Raw genomic sequence first — 19,745 nt, forward strand, 5'->3', positions numbered from 1 at the left:
TTTTCGTTTTCAGCCATTCTGTTGTAGAATTGCTGCTGTGCTTGAGATTGTTATCCTGTAGCATGACCCAGTTAGAGTCCAGCTTTAACTGACTGAAAGGTGACCTCACATTTGACTCTATAATAGTTTGGTTTACAGATGAATTCATGGTCTGCTTAGTGACTGGAAGGTGTCCTGGTCCTGTGGCTGTAAAATAAGCCCTAATCATTACCGCACCACCACCGTGCTGACAGCTGTGTTTGGGTTTCTCTGCTTATTATGGGAAAAATCCAGAGGTCTTGTGGTTTGTTCAAATGCAGCTTTGCAAGCCTGAGCTGTGCGGTGTTCTTTATATAGAGAAAACCCCTCCAGACCAAAAAAACTGCTGAAACCTCTGCTTTCACACTTACTTATCCTTCTAATTGTTGTGGAAGGTGGAAATAATGATACAGTCTAATAGGTTGTATCTTGTTTCACATACGTAATTTTTTAAAACAGCTAAGGATTGGATTATTTTTATGTCCTGATATTTGAAAAAGTAGAAGTGAAAGACTCCATACCTTCTTTTTCACATGACCACTACCTACACCAGTTTCCATATATGTGTGCTATTGGGGTTTTATATTGTTTTTAATATCAAACTAAAGTGTAACAGTGTAGGAAATACCACACAGACCGTCACTGGAGTTTAACAGTGTTCTTTGCACATTTCCCACTAATTCAACTCTTTATTTGCACAAAGTTGAGTCAGCTATTGAACTAAAGTCATTCCCCCCCCAGTCTCTATTGACCTTTAACTTTTTAGCGTCAATTAAAAAGTCTAAAAGTCTGCTTCATATTCTGTTATACATTTTTTTTTCTTTTATTCACATTTTGATTCATTTGAACATTAAAATAAATAATAAAAAAAAGACACACATTCCCAAATTTTGTTCATATAGTGCAGATTAACATGTAGTGCGTACAGGACATTAAGATCTCTACGTTGCATTATAGGGTACTTACTGTGTTGTTGGGGTGGAAGAGAGGTCTGCTCAGATGTGAGCAACGTACATTTCTAATCATCGCAGCGAGAACAGCGCTATGTTCAAGCCTGACGATTCACCCGCTGAGCTTTAATATTTTTGAGATATTTCAAGTATCGTCAGAGTTTGTCAGGTTTTTGTGGACGGCTGACATCAGATGCCAAAGAGCCAAAGAAATCTCTGCTAAACATGAAAAAAGACTTAAAAAATGACATGGCTTTTTTTTTTAATGGTGAAAATCCACAAGTGCTTCCTTTAACAGGTGAGACGCAACCTTTTATATGGCTAGATGTGAGAGTGATAACATTACCTCTTTGTGGAGTCTAAAAAATGCAATTTACATTCAAGAGGTTAATAAACAAAGGCTCTATTTTTTCTATTTCATCAAACTATTTGTTGCATGAAGCCTCAAGGATTGGATTTTGTGTCTCTTTTACAATCAGCAAAAAAAAAACCCAAAAATGTGATCTTTAAAAGTTGTGTTTATGTCTTTTTTTCTGTATCTTGATGGGTTTTGCTTAGGATTTTTTGCACATATCATCTGCATTTCAGAAACTTGACAATATACGTTCTTCTTCTGGGCTCCTGCAGAGAATTTCATATGAATATCTTAGAAGTAACTTGTGATTAGTGAATTTCAATGTGATCGTTTTTGTGAACACGGTCTAAAACAGCAAAGGCCGTGCGTTATCCAAGCATCGCCTCAGCTACTCTTAGGGTTCGCAGGGGTCTGTCGTTTAAATTCTGTTTAACTAGCACAAAATTACACAAAATGAATGAAACCAGTTTCAGTGTAGACAATATGTAGAACTGAATGTAAGACGAGGTGTTTCTGTAAGTCTGTGCCTACTCACGCATAGCTATCACACCGGTTACAAGAAAACTAGGCATCGTGAAGAGAAAATGATAATCTCACATAATAAGACAAAAAAACAAAACTGATGATATTATAAGCAAGCTGTTTGACAGTCTCTATCAGTGCTGGACAGTCAAAGATGCTGCACGGGATTTCTGTCCTTACAAAATCTGACACTGTGTCCTCATCTTCTTCCTTCCTCTTCCTCCTGTCTGCTTGGTTGCCCAGAAACAACAGAGACAGTGATGGCTTCTTAGCTCTGCAGCTCAGATTCCCCATGATCACCGTCTGCATTGCATATTTGCAACATCCTTGAGGGTAACTGTTTTTCAGTTTGTCAGCCAGTGTTTGGAGGAGTGTGTGCATGTGTTTGTGAGTGAGGTGTGCTTGCGTGTGAGTGTGCGCGTGCGCGGGTTGGTGTGACCGTCTACTTCTCGTCTTCATCCCCTTCGCTCATGCTGCTTATAGAGGCAGACGCTCCTTTTGGGGAGGTGGGGGGCGAGGGCCGCGCGTTGTGCCAGCGGGCGGGGGGAGACGGGGGAGAGGGTGAGCGCAGGGGGGAAAGTTCGCGGGGAGGGCTATTGCTGGGCGACTCTCTGGGAGACAGAGCGTAGGAGAGCATTCGACCACTGCGCTCCTGAAACACTTGTTTCTGCACAGAGAGGGGAAAGAAGATTGAAATGTTAGGAAATCAGATCACCTGAGAAAACTGAATGTGACGGGGCGCGCTCTGTGGCGCCGCTGCAGGGGAGGCTGACACACCAGAGCTGCATCGGCTCATCACGCCTCCCCTGCAGCGGCGCCACAGACTGGGCCCAACCACACTGGACTTGTTATCACATCAAAGTACAAGCGACAGGGAATAAAACTTGAAAATGTGTCAAAGACATTCCAGTGACCAAACGATATTAAGTATTTTAAAGTTTTTTCTATATTTAGTAAGCGTTGACATTGCATTGTATAGTTACTTACCCATGTCCCATCAGGTCCAAATAATTCTAGGAAGTTTCCGATGAATTCTCTGGATTTTTCTTCCCATTTCTGAATCAGGTCGTGACTCTTCTCCTCCACGCGGTAAACAAAATGCTTGCTCTTTTCCTCAACTGTGCGAACTTTCTCCTTCATCCGATCCACTTGGTTCTGTAGCCGGTACTTCTTCTCCTGAAGGCACAAAATATTGCGGATAATTGCCACGTTTTTGGAGAACCAGAACCTAAATCAAAAATTGTGAATGTTGTAAATAGGAAGCATATGTCTGAGGTCAGTTTTCAACACCGCAGCTTTGTAGTCACATCGCAAATTAAGCTCCATACAACTGTGATGCACAATATCCAAAGACCTGTTACTTTCTCAAAAGAAGAAAATCAGCTTTTTTTCACATTAATCTGTGCTAAGCTGATGTTTAGAAATACAACACAGTGCAGTAAAATGTTCTCACATTGATGTAGCTGACATTAAGCTCCTTGGCCGTGTAGCCACGTTGAAGGTTGCGTCGGGCGTAGACGTCATAGTCTCTGACAATTCTCGTAATCAGGTCAGAGGTGGAGATTCCTTCTGTGCGTTGCGTGGGTACAAACATCCCTAATATACACACACACACAGCAGGTATGTTTTATGGTGGAAAACACAGTTATTTTATGTCCTTTTAATCATCAGACACTGACCTGCCTCCTTGATGTGTTTGTAAACGTCCTCACTTCCTGCTGAGGAGTATGGAATATCATCATGAGCCACAAAATCGATCTGAGGAACAATCAAAGGACACGCACTGTTGGCACACACAAAAGTGAACGTGCAGCAGAGGTCTTTCAAGGGCAAAATATGCATGCTTAAAGTTAGACATGGCATGGTTATGAACACATCATTGCACACAGAATTTCAGGGTGATAGTCACAAGCGTCTCATCATTAGAGGTCTCCTAAATAGTAAAGAAAATTTCCTTACTCACAGCATAGCATCCTCCTCAAATACTTTACTCACTAGCTACAGGTATTAGGTCACAGGTGACAGGTTTGTATAAGTGGATGTGTGCAATACATATAGTAAATTTACTAATACTTCTACTCGAAGCACTCGAGCTTCATTCACCCGTTTACACACATTCACATAGCGCGTTTGTTCTCTTCCTCTAAGCATTTCATTCGTACACTCTGACAGATGCACTGATGGGGAGTTGCGGTTCAGTATTTGCTCCCTGGGGATCAAACTACATCCCACATCATGAAGACCCTGGAAAGGCTCATCCTGGACCAGCTGCGACCCATAGTAAGACCACATCTGGATCCCCTTCAGTTCGCTTATCAGCCTCGTCTCGGAACAGAGGACGCCATCATCTACCTGCTCAATCGTGTCTACACCCATCTGGACCAGCCGGCGAGCACTGTGAGGGTCATGTTTTTTGACTTTTCCAGTGCTTTCAACACCATCAGGCCGACCCTCCTGGGTGATAAGTTAGCAGCGATGCAGGTGGATGCTTCTCTGGTGTCCTGGATTGTTGATTACCTGACAGGAAGACCACAATATGTACGTCTCCCACAGTGTGTGTCTGACAAGGTGATTAGCAACACAGGGGCACCACAGGGGACTGTCCTCTCCCCCTTCCTCTTCACCCTCTACACCACAGACTTCAGCCACTGCACAGAGACCTGCCATCTTCAGAAGTTTTCTGATGACTCTGCGGTGGTTGGATGCATCAGCAGGGATGATGAGACAGAGTACCGGGCTGTGGTCGACTCCTTTGTCACGTGGTGTGAGCAGAATCATCTGCAGCTCAACGTGGCAAAGACCAAGGAACTGATCGTGGACTTCAGGAAGACCAGGAAACACTTGACCCCTGTTTCAATCCAGGGGGTCAGTGTTGACATTGTGGAGGACTATAAATACCTTGGAGTACACATTGACAATAAACTGGACTGGGCTAAAAACACCACAGCACTTTACAGGAAGGGCCAGAGTCGTCTCTATTTTTTGAGGCGACTGAGGTCCTTCAACATCTGCCAGAAAATGCTGAGGATTTTCTATGAGTCTGTTGTGGCCAGTGCGATCCTCTATGCTGTTGCATGCTGGGGGAGCAGGCTGAGGGTCGCAGATGCCAACAGACTTAATAAACTAATCCGTAAGGCCAGCAATGTTGTGGGGATGGAGCTGGACTCCCTCAAGGTGGTGTCGGAGAGGCGGATGCTGTCCAAGATAAAGACAATGTTGGATAACACCTCCCACCCACTCCATGACATGTTGGTCAGTCACAGGAGCTCGTTCAGTGAGAGACTGAGATTACCGAAAAGCACCACTGAACGACACAGGAAATCATTCCTGCCTGTGGCCATCTCCCTGTACAACGCATCCACTTAACACACTGTTTGCTGCTACAACTACACATGTTTCTTTTCCAACTATTTATTTATGAGTGACTTATGTATGTATATATATGTATATATTGTACTATTCTTAGTTAGTGTATTGTCTGTCTTGTCTTAATGTTGGTTTAAAATGGAGCACTGTAACAAAAAATAATTTCCCCCAGGGATCAATAAAGTATTCTGATTCTGATTCTGATTCTGATATCAAAGCACAGCAGCATTAAAGGAGCTAAACTAGATTAGACTAGATCTGAGTGAAATATAATTGAATTTAATAGCAAAACTAAACTAAAATAAACTTAATTGCTAACACTGCCTGCACCATTGACTGAATGTGAGCAGGTAAGTTTCTTTCAGGTAACTTCACCCTGAAACCACAAACTTTAAAGCCCAAGGAACTGTCAAGATCCTAATTTTGAGCAACAAGTGTCTCAAAACTTAGCCGATTAGTGAACAAAATATTTCATCCAGTTTAAAGCTTATATAGTTCAAACCCCCGCCTCCCACACACACACACACACACACACACCTTGTGTTTCTCAAGGAACTCAGGCGTGAGAGTCCAGGGTGCATCTCTCAAGACCTCATCGACATAGCGGCAGTGTCTCAGCGCCTCGTAACGTTCGTGCTCCGTCATGACCGTGAAGCCCTTGTACTTGTGGGTTAGTTCATCACTGCACACTGTTTTAAGAGCACAGCAGCGACATACATAAAACTCGTGTGAGGTGTGGTGATTAAATAACAAATCTGGACAGGTGAAACCGTACCAGTGTGGTCTGTCTTACCTCCTACTATGAGGTAGGTGTTTGGAAAGAGATTCTTGGCCTGCATGAGAGCACGAGCGTGTCCAGAGTGGAATAGGTCAAAGATGCCATCTGCGTAGACTCTGACTGGCCGGTCCACTGAAAATACAGAAACACAAAAACAGTACAACATCACGGGAACAGGTAAGCATAAGTGAAGTGGTGTGCTGTTAGAGTAACAGTGGATATAGCCTCGAGTCAAACACAGAAACGGAGAATACTTACAGTACTTTTGCACAGCTTCATCTGGAGCCACAGAGACTCATTTAAACATTTTTAAATGTTTCCGAGCATGATCAAATTGGCAGTGCTTTTGGAGTCAAAGGATTTTTTTCCTCTTTATCGTTTTCTGACTGTTTTTCACCAGCTTTGGATTCGACTAGGGTCAGCATCACTGCTGGTAGCATGAGCCAACACCTGGACCCAACAGCGGTTGCACAGGTTGTCCAACTCCTCCAGGATTGCACATCAGTGGGTGCCATTGTCAGAAGGTTTGGTGTCTCCCAGCACGGCCTCAATAGCACGCAGGAGATACCAGGAGACAGACAGTTATTCTAGAAGAGCTGGACAGGGCTCGGTATCTGCTCCTTAGTGCAGAAGGAACAGGATGAGCACTGACCCAAAGAAATGACCTCCAGCAGGCCACTGGTGTGAGTACAAGCTACTGAGTACCATAGTGAGTTGGTGCAATTAAACTTCAGCAAAATTGACTAGCCTCCTGCTTTCATTCCTAAACCATTACACAGTCCACATCAATGTAGATATCCAGCATGATTTTTTCTAATGTGTTTTCAAAGCGTTACAATAATTTGTTTGAGCAGTTTATAGCCATACCTTTTTAAATAACATGCTAACAGACAGAAAGACAAAGACAAAAGAAAGAAAGAGACTCTTTTGTGGAAGTAATGAGTGTAGTTGAACTGCCAGCAAGTTACTGCAATATGTAGTTAAACCCCTACATTAATTACAAGTTCAGTCGTCCCCAGCAGTGGTGGTGACATGAAAAGGACCAGTAATGACTTGCCCATTTCAGTCCAATTATCTTGTAAAAACACATGCTATTATCTCACATACTATAATTAATGTAGCAGTGCAAGTACAAGAATACATGGGAAGTGGCAGCTGTAAAAATGGCAACAGCAGACAACAACACATTTAGTGGAAGGAGTTAGCACAGAACTAGTGGTGGTAATGACATCAGGGGTAAGAGTGTAGTAGCTGCTCTGAGAGTTCATAGTACAAACACTTGGAACAGAACCATTAGTTGCAAGAGCAATAGGAGCTGTAGCAGTGGTGGTAGTAGTAGTAGAAAAAGAAGTGATTGTGATAGAGTAGTGCAGTAGGAGATGTTGCAGATGAATGCTGTAAATGGAAAACATCAAAGCTGGGAGAAGACTGTGCGCAAGACAGGAGGATACCAAACAGCAGGAGGTCTACCTGGGGTGCCTTTGCAGGCCTGAGCAATGGTGAGCTTCTCATGAGGCGCGCGACAGTCACAGCTGGTCTCATTGGCAAAGATGGCAGGCTCCGTGAGAGTCTGGGACAGAGAGTGACCAGGTTAAACAGAGAATGAATGAGGGAGACTGATGATAGTTACTTCAGCATCCAAAAGCATTGCAGAGAAACACACTCATCTATCACTTCAGCTATGCACAGCATGCCTCCTTTTTCACGCCCTTCCCCACTTACTGTAACCTCCATTAAGTTATTGATCATAGCTGATGTCTGCGCTCTATTGGGACAGCAGCGCATGAAACAGACAGCGCTGCACTCAGTGTTATCGATCAGTCAGTGTGTGCGGGCAGACATTTACCTTTTCGCAAACCTGTGTGTGCATTGACATGACGGCACAGATAGATAAAGAGTAGAGCTACTGATTCAAAAACCTCCCAGGAAAAATGCAAAACAAGAAGAGCACTTGTGCAGCAAACTCAACAAGGTGAGGAGAGTTATCACTAGGAAAGGAAGCACAGGTGAGATATGGGTGCCTGTTAGCGTGTGTCAAAGCTACATCAAGGTTAAAGTGTTGCAGCACGCCTGAAAATGTGTCTTTTCGTGCCATCTGTTAACTGCAGGAGAAACGCTGAATCTCATTCACACAGATAAAAGGGACCTGGAGTCAGCACAGAACAGAAAGCCGTGGGAGTGTGAGAGGAGGAAGAAAGGATGGAGACAGATTCAGCCTCTTTGGAATAAACAGGCACCTGACGTCAACATGTATCCTCCAGGAGCAGCAACCGGCCTGGCATGGAGACAAACCAGTAAACGTGACACAGAGAAGGTGAGTCGGAGGGGGTTTTAAAAAGGTAAATAGATTTTTAAAAAAAAGAAAACACAGAGCTAGAGGGCAGATTCTATTTGCATATATGTATGCATCAGTAGTCCATTATAATGAAGGGAAAAATGATGCCAAATATTTTATATTGACCTTAAAACAGTACCTCACTGCCATAAATCAAAAAAGAAACATGCCGCTATTGTTTACTGAATTTTTATTACCAACCTCGAATTTGAGTAACAAATCAAGACCCACCTCGGTATCCTTATGAACCTTTCTCACTATACCCTTTAACAGACAGCTTATAAACTCTTGTGCCACTTAATGCATTGGTCAAAATTTCCAGTTAGGTATCTCAAAACTTTGATTGCTTAGAAGTCAGTAAGTTGACATTTTGAGACACCTGACTCAAAATGTCAACATTTATCCCTGCTGACTGATAGTGACCAGAAAGGTGGAACCAAAGACAGAATGCAGGAGAGAGTTCATGAACTGCAAAAGCAAGCTTTAGTGGCAGCTATCCAAGTTCAAAACACAAGAAACTAAAATAAGCAAACAGATGATGTGATAAAAGATGAAAGAAAGACAGAAAACTGACAAATAATGAGAAACAGGGGGAGAGGCACACAGGGGAACACAGTCAGCAACAGGTAAAAATCATTAGGGAAGGCAGACAGGAAGCAAAACAAAAGAAAACAATTTTCAAAGTAAAAGCCGGTAATGATTTAAAGAGGCTGAGAGATACCAACAGTAACACTTAGCAAGATGACAGAGAGAAGGGAGCGGAGAGGGACCAAGGCATAAACACAGAAATGCAACAGAGAGAAGCACAAAAAGAAACACCAGAAATGTGCTAATAAACCAATAATAGAACCAAAACAACTTCTATTAAAAACTCTAAGACAGGGGTAAGCAACTCCAGGCCTCGAGTGCCGGTGTCCTGCAGGTTTTAGATGTATCCTTGATTCAACACAACTGATTTAATGGCTAAATTACCTCCTCAACATGTCTTGAAGTTCTCCAAAGGCCTGGTAATGAACTAAGCATTTGATTCAGGTGAGTTGCCTACCCCTGCTCTAAGATAATAAAATAAAATAAAACAGCTACACACTTAACACCACCACAACTAAGACTTGTAATATCCTAGAATTATAAAAGAAACAAACAGAACCTCGAACTTAAACACATTAAGTAAAGAACTCAAAACAAGTATCGAAGGCAAACAGTAGACAGTTAGATCCTGACTGGTCCTGTCTCAGTATTAGAGATAAGTAAGTAATTTTGCCACCTTTGTGCCACATGAATGCATGCTTGTACTTCTCTAACTTTGGAAATGCACATGGCTGGATCATAGATGAATATTTGTTTTCCCAAAAAGGAGTTCAAATTGCACATGTATAAGCTGCACAGTATAGCCTGCCTATGTGCAACAGCTGTGCTTTGTGGTCATTTCTTTTGTCCTGTCTTCCTCCCCTCACCACCAACCGGCCCCTCCCTGTGCGTGGTTCTGCCAGAGGTTTCTTCCTGTTAAATATACGTTTTTCCTTCCCACTGCCACCAAGTGCTTCCTCATAGAGGGTCATCTGATTGTTGGGTTTTCTCTGTATTATTGTAGGCTCTTTACATTACAATATAAAGCATCTTGAGGCGACTGTTGTTGTGATTTGGTGCTATACAAATAAAACTGAGCTGAATTGAATTTCTGTATTATGTGAGCTTCATCAAATGATTACATTGAGTTTAAGGAAAGAAGGAAAGGTTTCCAATACATACTGTGTCAACAAAAACTAAAGTTTTCCTTGGACATTTTGGCACAATATGAATGAATTTACGCAGGTAATACATTAAATCACAGTGTGGACTAGCCCCTCAAAGTACTTTTTCCATCCTTTATCATCCCTTCACTCATAAGTACCTTTCCATCTCTATCCTTGAGCTTCCTAACCTGCTGCACATCCTTTCCAGCTTGATCTCTCTGCTTAGCCAATCAATACAAGTCCTTTTCCTTCCTTAGTGTCCAGCCTCACATAGAACTCACTACAAGCCTTTTCCTTTGCCTCTTCTATTATCTACACATAGCCTCCCAGTAGTCCTGCCTACTGTCTTCATCAATCTGACAATCTAACTTTTGCTTTGCTAACCTCTTCCTTTAAATGCTTTCCTATACTTCCTCATTCCACTGCACTTACAGACAACACTACAGCCAGGAGGTGTTGGTTAAAAGTGTTTATTAGAGCTTAAAAGTGAATACATGCATAACTCCTAATATGCACTATGATCCAGAAAGCATTAAGTTTAAAAGGTTTATCACAATGTGCTCTTTCTGTACTAGATTGCAATTTTTTTTAAGATAAAGCAAAAGAGGACCAACCTGCATGCACAATCTTACCCTAATGAACATTTTGCTGTTCGTCATGTTAAACAATCCTACCTGTCATAAACTGACCCACCAATTTCCAATTCAAGGACATTAGAGTTAAATCAGGGCTGCAACAGAACTGGAGGAGCAACCTCATCACCTGTGATTCACCTATGGCCCAGGAAGAACAGAGCTCCACCATCTGAACACAGCCGATGGTAAAGACTGAAAACCAAGTGACCAGAGGTACAGGCACCTGACCTATCAGAGCAGGCACTCAGTAATGCCCACTCTGGCACAAGCAAAGAACATCTGGCATAAGAAGGATTAAGGCTGGGGGGAAAGAGAGAGCCACAGGGACATGGGACATGAGACTAACAATGAGATTGGCTCTCAAGAAGAAAAAATGGCTTGATGGAGTGGAGACAGAGGTGAGGAAAAGGCAAAATGGAGAGTTTTTAGGAGCATTAAAGCCAGAAATCACACCAGGGTGAGCAATCATCAAAAAGATAGAAGAGATAAGAAAGAGTATCCTAAAATAGGAGGCTCTGTAATCCTCGCTGCAGCATTTTCGCCCTCAGCAGGACGTTCATGCTATGTTGGCTACCGTACGGACCCCTTCCCTCCTTTGGCAACACACTCAGAAACACCCACACACACACTGTCCACTCAGCACTCTAAGCATATCCCACAGCCACATGCTGAGGGGATCTGTTTCATAACAGGACCCTTTGTCTCCCTCTCTGTCACACACACTCTGTGCGCAATGGAAGACGAGAAAACGCACACAGGCGCGGATGCCCTACCGTTCGGGGATGAGGGCAGGTGTGTTCAAGCTCCTCCATTATTCCCAAAGACTCATGGGATGCAGCTGTGGTCCCTCTGATATGTGACTCAGCATCAGTGAAACGATGCCTCTCCTCACCACTCTGTCTCCTTCCTCTGTTCCCCCGCCCACTCTCCGCTCTGCCTCTCTGTCTGTCCTCTCCTCCTCATCTGATCCTCTCTGCTGCAGAGACGCAGACTCATGGCAGAGGCCTCACTCTGACTATTTTTTGGAATAAAAAAATCTGCCTTCCGCGTTTTAATAGCAATTTAAAAAGCGCCAAGCGCCGTCTGTTAAAACACAGTTATATTCCCGTTAGTCTTGCGCCATATTAAAGCTTTAACATAAAACACTTCTCCGAGTTAAAAGGCTTTTAACCCTGTCTGCTCAGGGGTGCCCCTTTAGGGTATACGGGGAAACACCAGAGCACTCTTCTTTTGATTGCTTGACTCTATGTTGAAATCCTCACATGGGAAAACATATTTGGCACGACCTGTCTGTTTATTACTGTGTACTAACAAATGAGCACAGATTCAACCCAAAACAGTGAGGAGATGAATTAAGAGATCACACTGGCATCTTTTCACGAGCCGCGAGTGAATCTGTGTCTGCGTAAACGATCTCTGCGCGCTGAGGAGCTTTCTCCATGGCGACGGAAAAGAGGAGAGAGAGCTCCATGAGGTAGCCAATGAGAGAGGACCGCCAGTATACCCGGTGAGGATTGGTTGAGCAGGCCATAGCACCATCAGTGAAAAATGGCACTGAGTGGCACCGTTATCCGCCAAACACTGATTTAAATAGATGTATGTGGGTTTTCACGTGTCTAGTGTATGTGCTTATCTTTGTGTGAGATTTGTAAACAAACACGATTGTGGGAAAGAAGAAGCTAAAAAAAACTGTGCTGACTAGTTTAGTATCCCTCATTGCATAACTTAAGGTAGACCAAGCACCTATAAAGTACAGCAGTGCATTTGACTGTAATATGACCGTCGTATTTTAATATTTGGAGCATTTTCTTTAGGGTTAGATTCCGACCACTCACAAAAGTTTACCCTCCAAGCTAACGGGCAAAACTTACCCCCGCAAATCCTCACCAAAAAGAAGAAGAAAAAAAGTCAACAAATGGAATAGGCATATAAATTGCGCATAAAGGAACAATTATTTTAATGTCTATATAGGGATGTCTTACCTTTAGAGATCCTCTTCTGCGACAAAAAGGCGCGACAGGTGCGCAAGAGGAATGCGCTCTGACGCGTCGTTGTTTCACCATGGCGGAACAAACAAAATATCACAATCAGACTCACTTTTTCTCTGCTTTGCTCTTTATAAAGTGAGTGAGCTGCGCAGCGGCAAAAGTGCAGCAGAGCAACAGCAAGCTGTTTGTCTACTCTGACCAAAGGACGTATCAGCTGCTCAGCGCTGATGAGCAGCGACAACTGTGGGCCATAGTCGATATAGCAGAGCTTACGGTAGACTTCCTCAGATTTGTACCTCAGCAAACGGCCTAATTCATGCAATCTGCAACTTCTTACCCTAATGAGAACAAGTGGAAAAAGCGTAATGTTGTAAAGACAAAAATAAGATGAATACTACAAAGAGCGTTTCTAACCTGGAGTGTACTGTGCAGTCCTCCGGAACCTGGCGGAGTAATCACTGTCTTTTAATGTATAGAAAGCCAAAATAAGCTGTGTGAATGAAGGACAAAACACGCTTTGTGTTCTCATTATTGGACGCACTGTGTCTCTGTGGCCCCAATCTGGGACAGGAATCTATTGTCCTCTCCATGGACCGGTTTGGTTGCTGTGGAAACCAGCTTCACTGGGGTAGCCAGGCTTTGAAAAACAGGGCAAAATAATGGCCCCAGTTCTAAAAATCCCCGGATTTATAGAATGGTTTAAAAGTTTTTTGTTTTATAAATTTATATTGTTCTTGTTTTGTTTCTTTTAGTCAAATTGCGATGCAATTTTATTAAATAAAAAGAAATAAAAAGTCACTATAAACTCGTTTGAACCTCATACAATATTTAGGCTAATATCATATAAATTGACTTTTTGAGACCACTTTTGACAAATTTTTTGCTCAGAAACTTTCTCTGATTTGCATTTTAAACTTCTTTAAGTTACATAAACGTGGTTTCTGTGTAAATTCTGAAAACGGTCGAAATTGTGAATATATTTTCAGCGCATGCTCTGTTTGCCACATCGCGCCAGACCTCAGTAATCACACACACTTACCTGCCAGATAAATGTAATCAGGTAAAAAGGGGAGAAGATAGGGCGCAGCCCGTAGGGATTGTACAACACTGCCACCTTGCGGACAGAGGTGAGATAGCGTGCCAGTTTATTGGTTGGGCGCTCTGTCGTCACTTCCGACATATGACTTTCCCCGGGAAGACGATTTGGCGCGAGCTGTTCTGTTGTTGTGTTGACCTGCCATAACCGTACGAATAAATAAGACAAAACCCCCACTTCTCCCCATGGCTCCAGTGTCAAACCCTGAGAAAGACATGGACGCTCCGGACGGCGGTGAGTTTTGGACCTCGCACTTCTGTTTTTCTTGACTTTTGGCGACATTGCGGTGGCAAAGCGAAGAAGCTAGCTGACACGTTAGCTAGTTCAGATTATGTTAATACGCCTGCTATCAGGCTTCGCTCATTAACACCCAAAGTGCCCACCGTTGTCTGCTTGCCAGCGTTTTCCACTGTAAAAGGAGTATTATTAAGGTTCAAGCAGGAGGACATGAAGGTAGCTACCAGAAGAGCGTTGATGCAAAGGTCTGTTAACTTCTGTGGCGCTTCGAGAACGACAAAAATCTATATAATGACCACCAGTAAGTCTGCAGACGTTTAAATTGAATGGTAAAAGAAACAGGGGTCAGGTCGATCTGGCATGTGTGTATTATATGTTTGAAGAAACGAGTCAAATGGCCCTTCCTCATACTGCGTTGTCTTGACCCTCTCCTCAGACGATGGAAGTGAAGCCTGTGGTTTGGCGAAGACTCGCTCCAGACGGGAGAAACGGGAGAAGGTGGGGAGGAAGTCCGCACTGGAACAGCTCAAAAAGGCTAAGATGGGAGAGAAGATCAAGTATGAGGTATGAAAGGCAGCCATATCACTGGTTCCTGGTTTAAGGTGTGTGAAGAATGTGTTAAATTGCATCAAACACCTGTTTTAACTGCGTCACTGTGGCTTAATAAACAAAGCTGGTTAAGTCTCTCCATACTTCCTTTTACAGCATCTGTTTTTCACTCATTAAAATGATTCATGCTTTTCTCTATCCTAGGATGCTGTATGCAGGTGTCATTTCACAGTAGTACACCTGTGTTTTAACCAGTGTTGTGTTTTTCAGGTGAAGGAGTTCAGCAGTGTGTATGAGGAGGTGGACGAGGATGAGTACTCAAAGATGGTACGAGAGAGGCAAGAGGATGACTGGATTATTGATGATGGTTAGTGTCAGTTACCTCAGCCTGCTGTAGGAATATTTATACTGTGCCAACGTCACAATTGTTTTATTACCTCTCCTTTTTTTTTCTTTTTCTTTTTTTGCCAGATGGAACAGGATACGTGGAGGATGGACGAGAAATCTTTGACGATGATTTGGATGATGATGTAGTGGAAGACAAAAGGGGTAAACACAAGGAGTTGATCACATTTTCTGGAGTAAGTTGTCCAGATCAGGTGCATGAATAGGTTTTGTTTGTTTTATCAGGAAAAGGAGGCGCCAAAGGAGCTGACTCAAGGAAGAATGTGAAGAAATCTGTCGTAGCCAAACCCAACAGCATTAAGAGCCTATTCATGAACAGCAACGTCAAGAGGCCTGCTGAGGTATGTGTTTGTTAGCATCTTTGATTTGCTTCTGTGAAAAATGCCCCGTGCAGTCTACATGTAATGATTTCTGTGCCTGCATGGTGCTTTGGATATTCCAGTCAATGTAAAGCTTAACAACATCCAGCTTTTTTATTTTTATTTTTTATTTTTTATTTTTATTTTTTGTCGTTATGCATTTGTCAGATGTTTTTGTACTTTTGTCTCTTACAGAAAGATGTGGATCTGTCCAAAGATGACCTGTTAGGGGATATCTTACAGGACCTGCACTCTGAGGTTGGTAATTCTTCATTTAAACATGTGACAGTAGTCTGTAGCAAGGCGTTTTCATCTATTAACCACACTTGTGATTACACATACTATTCTAAAATCTGCAATGTTTTATTATGTTTCTTTTCTCACCATTTTTACTTTTCTCCTGTTTGGGCATGATGACATATTCCCTTCTACTTTTTTTTTCTTTTAAAGGCTGTAATTTCTTTCTTTTGGTGTCTTAGCCTTTGTTAATATGGCTTTAAAATATGCTCCGTCTTTCCAGAAACCAGCTCTTCTGACCCCGCCACCTGTGGTGACTCTAAAGAAAAAGAAATCTGTGGGATCACCCATGAATCCCTTCTCTATCAAACCTCAGTTGCCAAAGGTAACTCGCTCCACCCTCCTAATCAAAGCATATTGATTAGCTCTTTAGACATGTTTATAAAGTGGCTTACCTGAAATTATAACGAATCATCATCCCTTTGATAGCAGGACTCACCCTCAGCTGCTGGGGTAAAGGCAAAAGTGATTCGAACGCCACCATCACACTCTGCCCCCAGGTCATCAGTCCGTCCTCCTTCGTCCACATCTGCTTCTCTTGTGGCAAAGCAGAAGGTAAAAGTGGAAGAGCTGAATGAAGAAGACAAGAACGAAGAAGAAGGTAATGAAGATAGTTTCTAATCTCTTTTTTTTTTTTTTTTTTTTTTTTTTTTTTTGCTTTGTGAAAAGTTTATGCACTAACTTTACATTTTAACATGTTCCTCAGTGAATGATGCCATGGCATTTGATGAGATGGACTTTGATGAACCGATGGAGGTTGGCCTTGAGGAGGAGGCCCCTGTAGTGAAAGACGATGCGGAGTCTAAACATGAAGTAGCAGCAGTGACTGCAGTCAAAGTTGAGGCCAAAGGTGAACCTCAGGATCCAGTCCTCATGTGAGTTTTTCATGCCTTTAGTTCAGCCTCATTTTATTTCCCATAGTTGTAGTTCTATGGGTTGTGCTAAAATTGCTGTCTTTCAGTCCCGAGGAAACGAAGCAAGGACAAGGAAAATATAAAATGCATATAGCAAAATTAACCCGGTGCTTATGTGAGTCAATTTAAATGCCATTTAAACAGGTGTTTACTCCTGTGGCATCTGTTCCTCCCGTGTTTTACCTGCACATGCCGGTGTTTCTAAAGGAATTCGAAAAGCTAAATGCGATGGCTGATTATTGCATTGGGCTATTATGAAAATGACTGCAATTCAGTTCACTTCAGTGGTTCACAAATGTATCTGGGTCAAACAGCAGGGCTCCATACATTAAAGAAGAAGACAAAACATGTCACTCTTCTGTGTCACACCTGCAGTCAATCCCCCACAAAACATTGCTGGACTCATTAAGGTCTGAAATGATTGTAGCTTTGAGTAACTCCAGATTAAAAATAAAGATCTAAGCCGTCTTGTTGTGTTGTTAACTTGCAGGAAGTCAAAAATGAATTCCCCAGCAAGTGAGCAGCATTTAAAGTTGTTCACACTTGCTTTTAAAAACGTGGGAGTCTTGTGTTGCCTGATTATATATTGACTGCGTTGTGCAGTCACTTTGATGATTGCAGGTGCAGTTAGCATGACCCACAGAACTAATTATGTTCTTAAACTGGAATAGTTCACATATGAGCAGATGGGTTTTTAGCAGTTTCTTTGCTGTGTTCCTTGTCAAGGTCCAGCAGAATTGGAAGCTCTTGGGGACAAGAGGAGGAGGGCGGAGGTAACGACGCTCCGGCCGAGGTGCAGGTCGATTCCAGCCAACTTCCTCTGGTGGAGGGCCCGGACGGGGAGCAGGTTTTCCGCTTTTATTGGTTGGATGCTTTCGAAGACCCATACAACCAACCAGGTGGGTCCCATTTTCACCCACTGTGAGGATAAAATACAATGCGGTTACGTTTACTGTTTTTAAAAAAATCATGGGCAGGTTTGTAGAGCTCACCCTGATATGTGAATTTAAATGAAAGGTGTGGTGTACCTGTTTGGAAAAGTGTGGATTGAGTCTGCAAAGTCTCATGTCAGCTGCTGTGTTAGCATCAAGAACATTGAGCGGACCATGTACCTCCTACCTCGCGAATATGTAAGTTTCATCTGTCGAAAAATGAATTACCTGTGAAAGTAGAAAGCTATGTGATTGTGTTGTTTAACTATGATTGAGTTAAGTAGTATTTATATTTGTTTTCCACTACACAATATTAGCAATTGAATATATGGAACTATATTTGTTGGAATCTAAAAAGTGAGATGTAAGTTTTATACAGAAATATCTACTGATTAAAAGTCTAATTAGTGTTTGTATTGCATTTAACAGAAGACAAACCCCAGGACCGGGGAGGTGTCCAACACTCCAGTAGGGATGATGGATGTGTACCAAGAGTTCAACGAGCTCTCTGAGAAGTTTAAGATCATGAAGTTCAAGTCCAAGGTCTGATTAGACTGTAAAGTGTGAATGTAGTCATGTTTTTAGCTTGTGTTTGATTTCTTTTTCTTGTCCTACAGAAAGTGGAGAAGAACTATGCGTTTGAAATTCCTGACGTGCCCACTCAGTGCGAGTACCTGGAAGTCAGATATTCTGTGAGCAGACTTGTATATATGCTATTCCCTCATTGTCCTCGCTTTATCCAGCTCTTTATGTTTAGATAAGCTTTAATCCTTTGGGAAATATTGTTTCGCAGGCTGAGTTCCCCTCGCTGCCTTCTGACCTCAAGGGGGCGACCTTTTCCCACATTTTTGGAACCAACACATCCAGTCTGGAGCACTTTCTCCTCAGCAGGAAGATTAAAGGCCCTTGCTGGTTGGATATCAAGTCACCACGTGAGTAGGAGATGTAGACTTTTACTAAGTTTAACTTTATCTGTTGGAATTTTGCAAAAAAATTCAGATGACATGTTAAACTTAGTCTCTAAACTTCACTGTGTCAATGTTAGAGCTAATGAACCAGCCGGTCAGCTGGTGTAAGGTGGAGGCGCTCTCTCTGAGGAGTGATTTAATCACAGTCGTCAAAGATCTCCCACCTCCACCACTCACTGTCATGTCCATCAGTCTCAAGACTGTCCAGAACCCTAAAACTCACCAAAATGAGGTCAGAACACACACGATCAAATATCCTGCCGGATACTGCGATTTTATGCTTTTTGCAAACAGACTGAAATACTAAAGAAGTGAGGACTCAATGCAGTCATTTTCCCCTGCAGATTGTGTCTCTAGCTGCGCTTATACACTATCGCTTCCACATGGATAAATCTCCTCCTCAGCCTCCGTACCAGACTCATTTCTGCGGTGAGTTTTTTCATGGCGTCGCACATGAGAATGTAGTCTTTGTATGCATAGTTATTTATTGCTGTTTATTTTAACAATCCCCAGCCTTAACGTGTAAAACAAAATGTCATTTAAGAAGTAAAACCAAAGACTAAATGAGTGGGCTTGTCATTTTATTATTTGTCTTCTCAGTTATCAGTAGACCAGCTGACTGCATCTTTCCTTATGATTTCAACGAGGCTGTGAGAAAGAAGGTGAGCGCGTATCCAGATGTAAACCTCAGCGTGTTGGCACTCATTCATAAACTGCAGCTTTAAACATGCATACTAACGTTTAGTGCACAAATCTGGGATTCATCATCTTCTGGATGTTGTCCGTACTCTGCCTGTGGGACATTCCTGTCTATTTTTCCTCTGTTAATATACAGTACAGGTCACTTCGGACGAATATTTGCACAACGGGGTGCAACATGCTTCTTTTTTGTCCAGCATGTTAACAGTTTTCCTTTTGTTAATCACCATGTTCATTGGACACTTACGGATGTCTTAGTTGATTTTGACAATTCATATTAGCAAGCATTGGAGTTCCTCTTGTTTTTGCTCCATTCATCATACTGGACTTTACTAGAACAAGCTTCACCTTCTGCTGTGCCAGTTATTTGTTTTAATTTTTTATTTTTCTATCGATGGTCTGTTATCAGTAGCGCGTTTAGGAAATTTCATTCTGCACAATGCAGGGAACAGCTGTGACTGGCAAACACAAGCGTATCCGTGGTTATTTAGGGAGCGCTTGATTTGATTTTTGTTTTATTTGTGTAGCACGCATTTCCAGTATCACTCATTGAAGTCTGGGAAGCCAAAATAGTGAATGTGATTAAAATTCAGTTAATTTTGCTGCTTT

At 42.4% G+C, this 19,745-nt stretch overlaps 2 protein-coding genes across 5 annotated transcripts in view; one reads left to right on the forward strand and one right to left on the reverse strand.

The window, feature by feature from the left end:
• Positions 1-817: 817 nt before the first annotated feature.
• On the reverse strand, positions 818-13,865 carry pcyt1ba (phosphate cytidylyltransferase 1B, choline a). 3 transcript variants are annotated; one of them, XM_085287333.1, is made up of 8 exons: positions 13,720-13,865; positions 7,460-7,559; positions 6,005-6,121; positions 5,749-5,900; positions 3,525-3,603; positions 3,299-3,441; positions 2,833-3,021; positions 818-2,512 (listed from the first exon to the last, which is right to left on the reverse strand). In XM_085287333.1, the coding sequence occupies exons 1-8, from the start codon at positions 13,858-13,860 to the stop codon at positions 2,288-2,290; spliced, it is 1,146 nt and encodes a 381-aa protein (XP_085143459.1). In that variant the 5' UTR covers positions 13,861-13,865; the 3' UTR covers positions 818-2,287. The 3 variants fall into 3 exon arrangements, with proteins under 3 accessions (XP_085143459.1, XP_085143460.1, XP_085143461.1); XM_085287334.1 differs by lacking the exon at positions 13,720-13,865 and adding an exon at positions 12,675-13,069; XM_085287335.1 differs by lacking the exon at positions 13,720-13,865 and adding an exon at positions 11,466-12,652.
• Positions 13,866-13,870: 5 nt separating this feature from the next.
• The window catches only part of pola1 (polymerase (DNA directed), alpha 1), a 66,514-nt gene continuing 60,639 nt past the window's right edge, over positions 13,871-19,745 (forward strand). The window contains exons 1-17 of one of the 2 annotated variants that reach the window (XM_085287330.1): positions 13,871-14,010; positions 14,450-14,577; positions 14,833-14,929; positions 15,034-15,111; positions 15,193-15,308; positions 15,522-15,584; positions 15,847-15,948; positions 16,053-16,224; positions 16,330-16,498; positions 17,264-17,436; positions 17,555-17,667; positions 17,899-18,012; positions 18,087-18,161; positions 18,263-18,401; positions 18,515-18,669; positions 18,782-18,866; positions 19,038-19,099. In XM_085287330.1, coding sequence (XP_085143456.1) covers positions 13,962-14,010; positions 14,450-14,577; positions 14,833-14,929; positions 15,034-15,111; positions 15,193-15,308; positions 15,522-15,584; positions 15,847-15,948; positions 16,053-16,224; positions 16,330-16,498; positions 17,264-17,436; positions 17,555-17,667; positions 17,899-18,012; positions 18,087-18,161; positions 18,263-18,401; positions 18,515-18,669; positions 18,782-18,866; positions 19,038-19,099 — 1,890 coding nt within the window. In that variant the 5' untranslated portion in view covers positions 13,871-13,961. The remainder of the gene's footprint in view (positions 14,011-14,449; positions 14,578-14,832; positions 14,930-15,033; positions 15,112-15,192; positions 15,309-15,521; positions 15,585-15,846; positions 15,949-16,052; positions 16,225-16,329; positions 16,499-17,263; positions 17,437-17,554; positions 17,668-17,898; positions 18,013-18,086; positions 18,162-18,262; positions 18,402-18,514; positions 18,670-18,781; positions 18,867-19,037; positions 19,100-19,745) is intronic. The other variant, XM_085287331.1, reaches the window with a different exon arrangement.

The sequence above is a fragment of the Mchenga conophoros genome, linkage group LG9 (genome assembly GCF_057382185.1).
Source record: "Mchenga conophoros isolate Kocher_MC1m ecotype Shallow Benthic linkage group LG9, M_conophoros_male_GT1.1, whole genome shotgun sequence".
Taxonomy (NCBI): Eukaryota; Metazoa; Chordata; class Actinopteri; order Cichliformes; family Cichlidae; genus Mchenga; species Mchenga conophoros.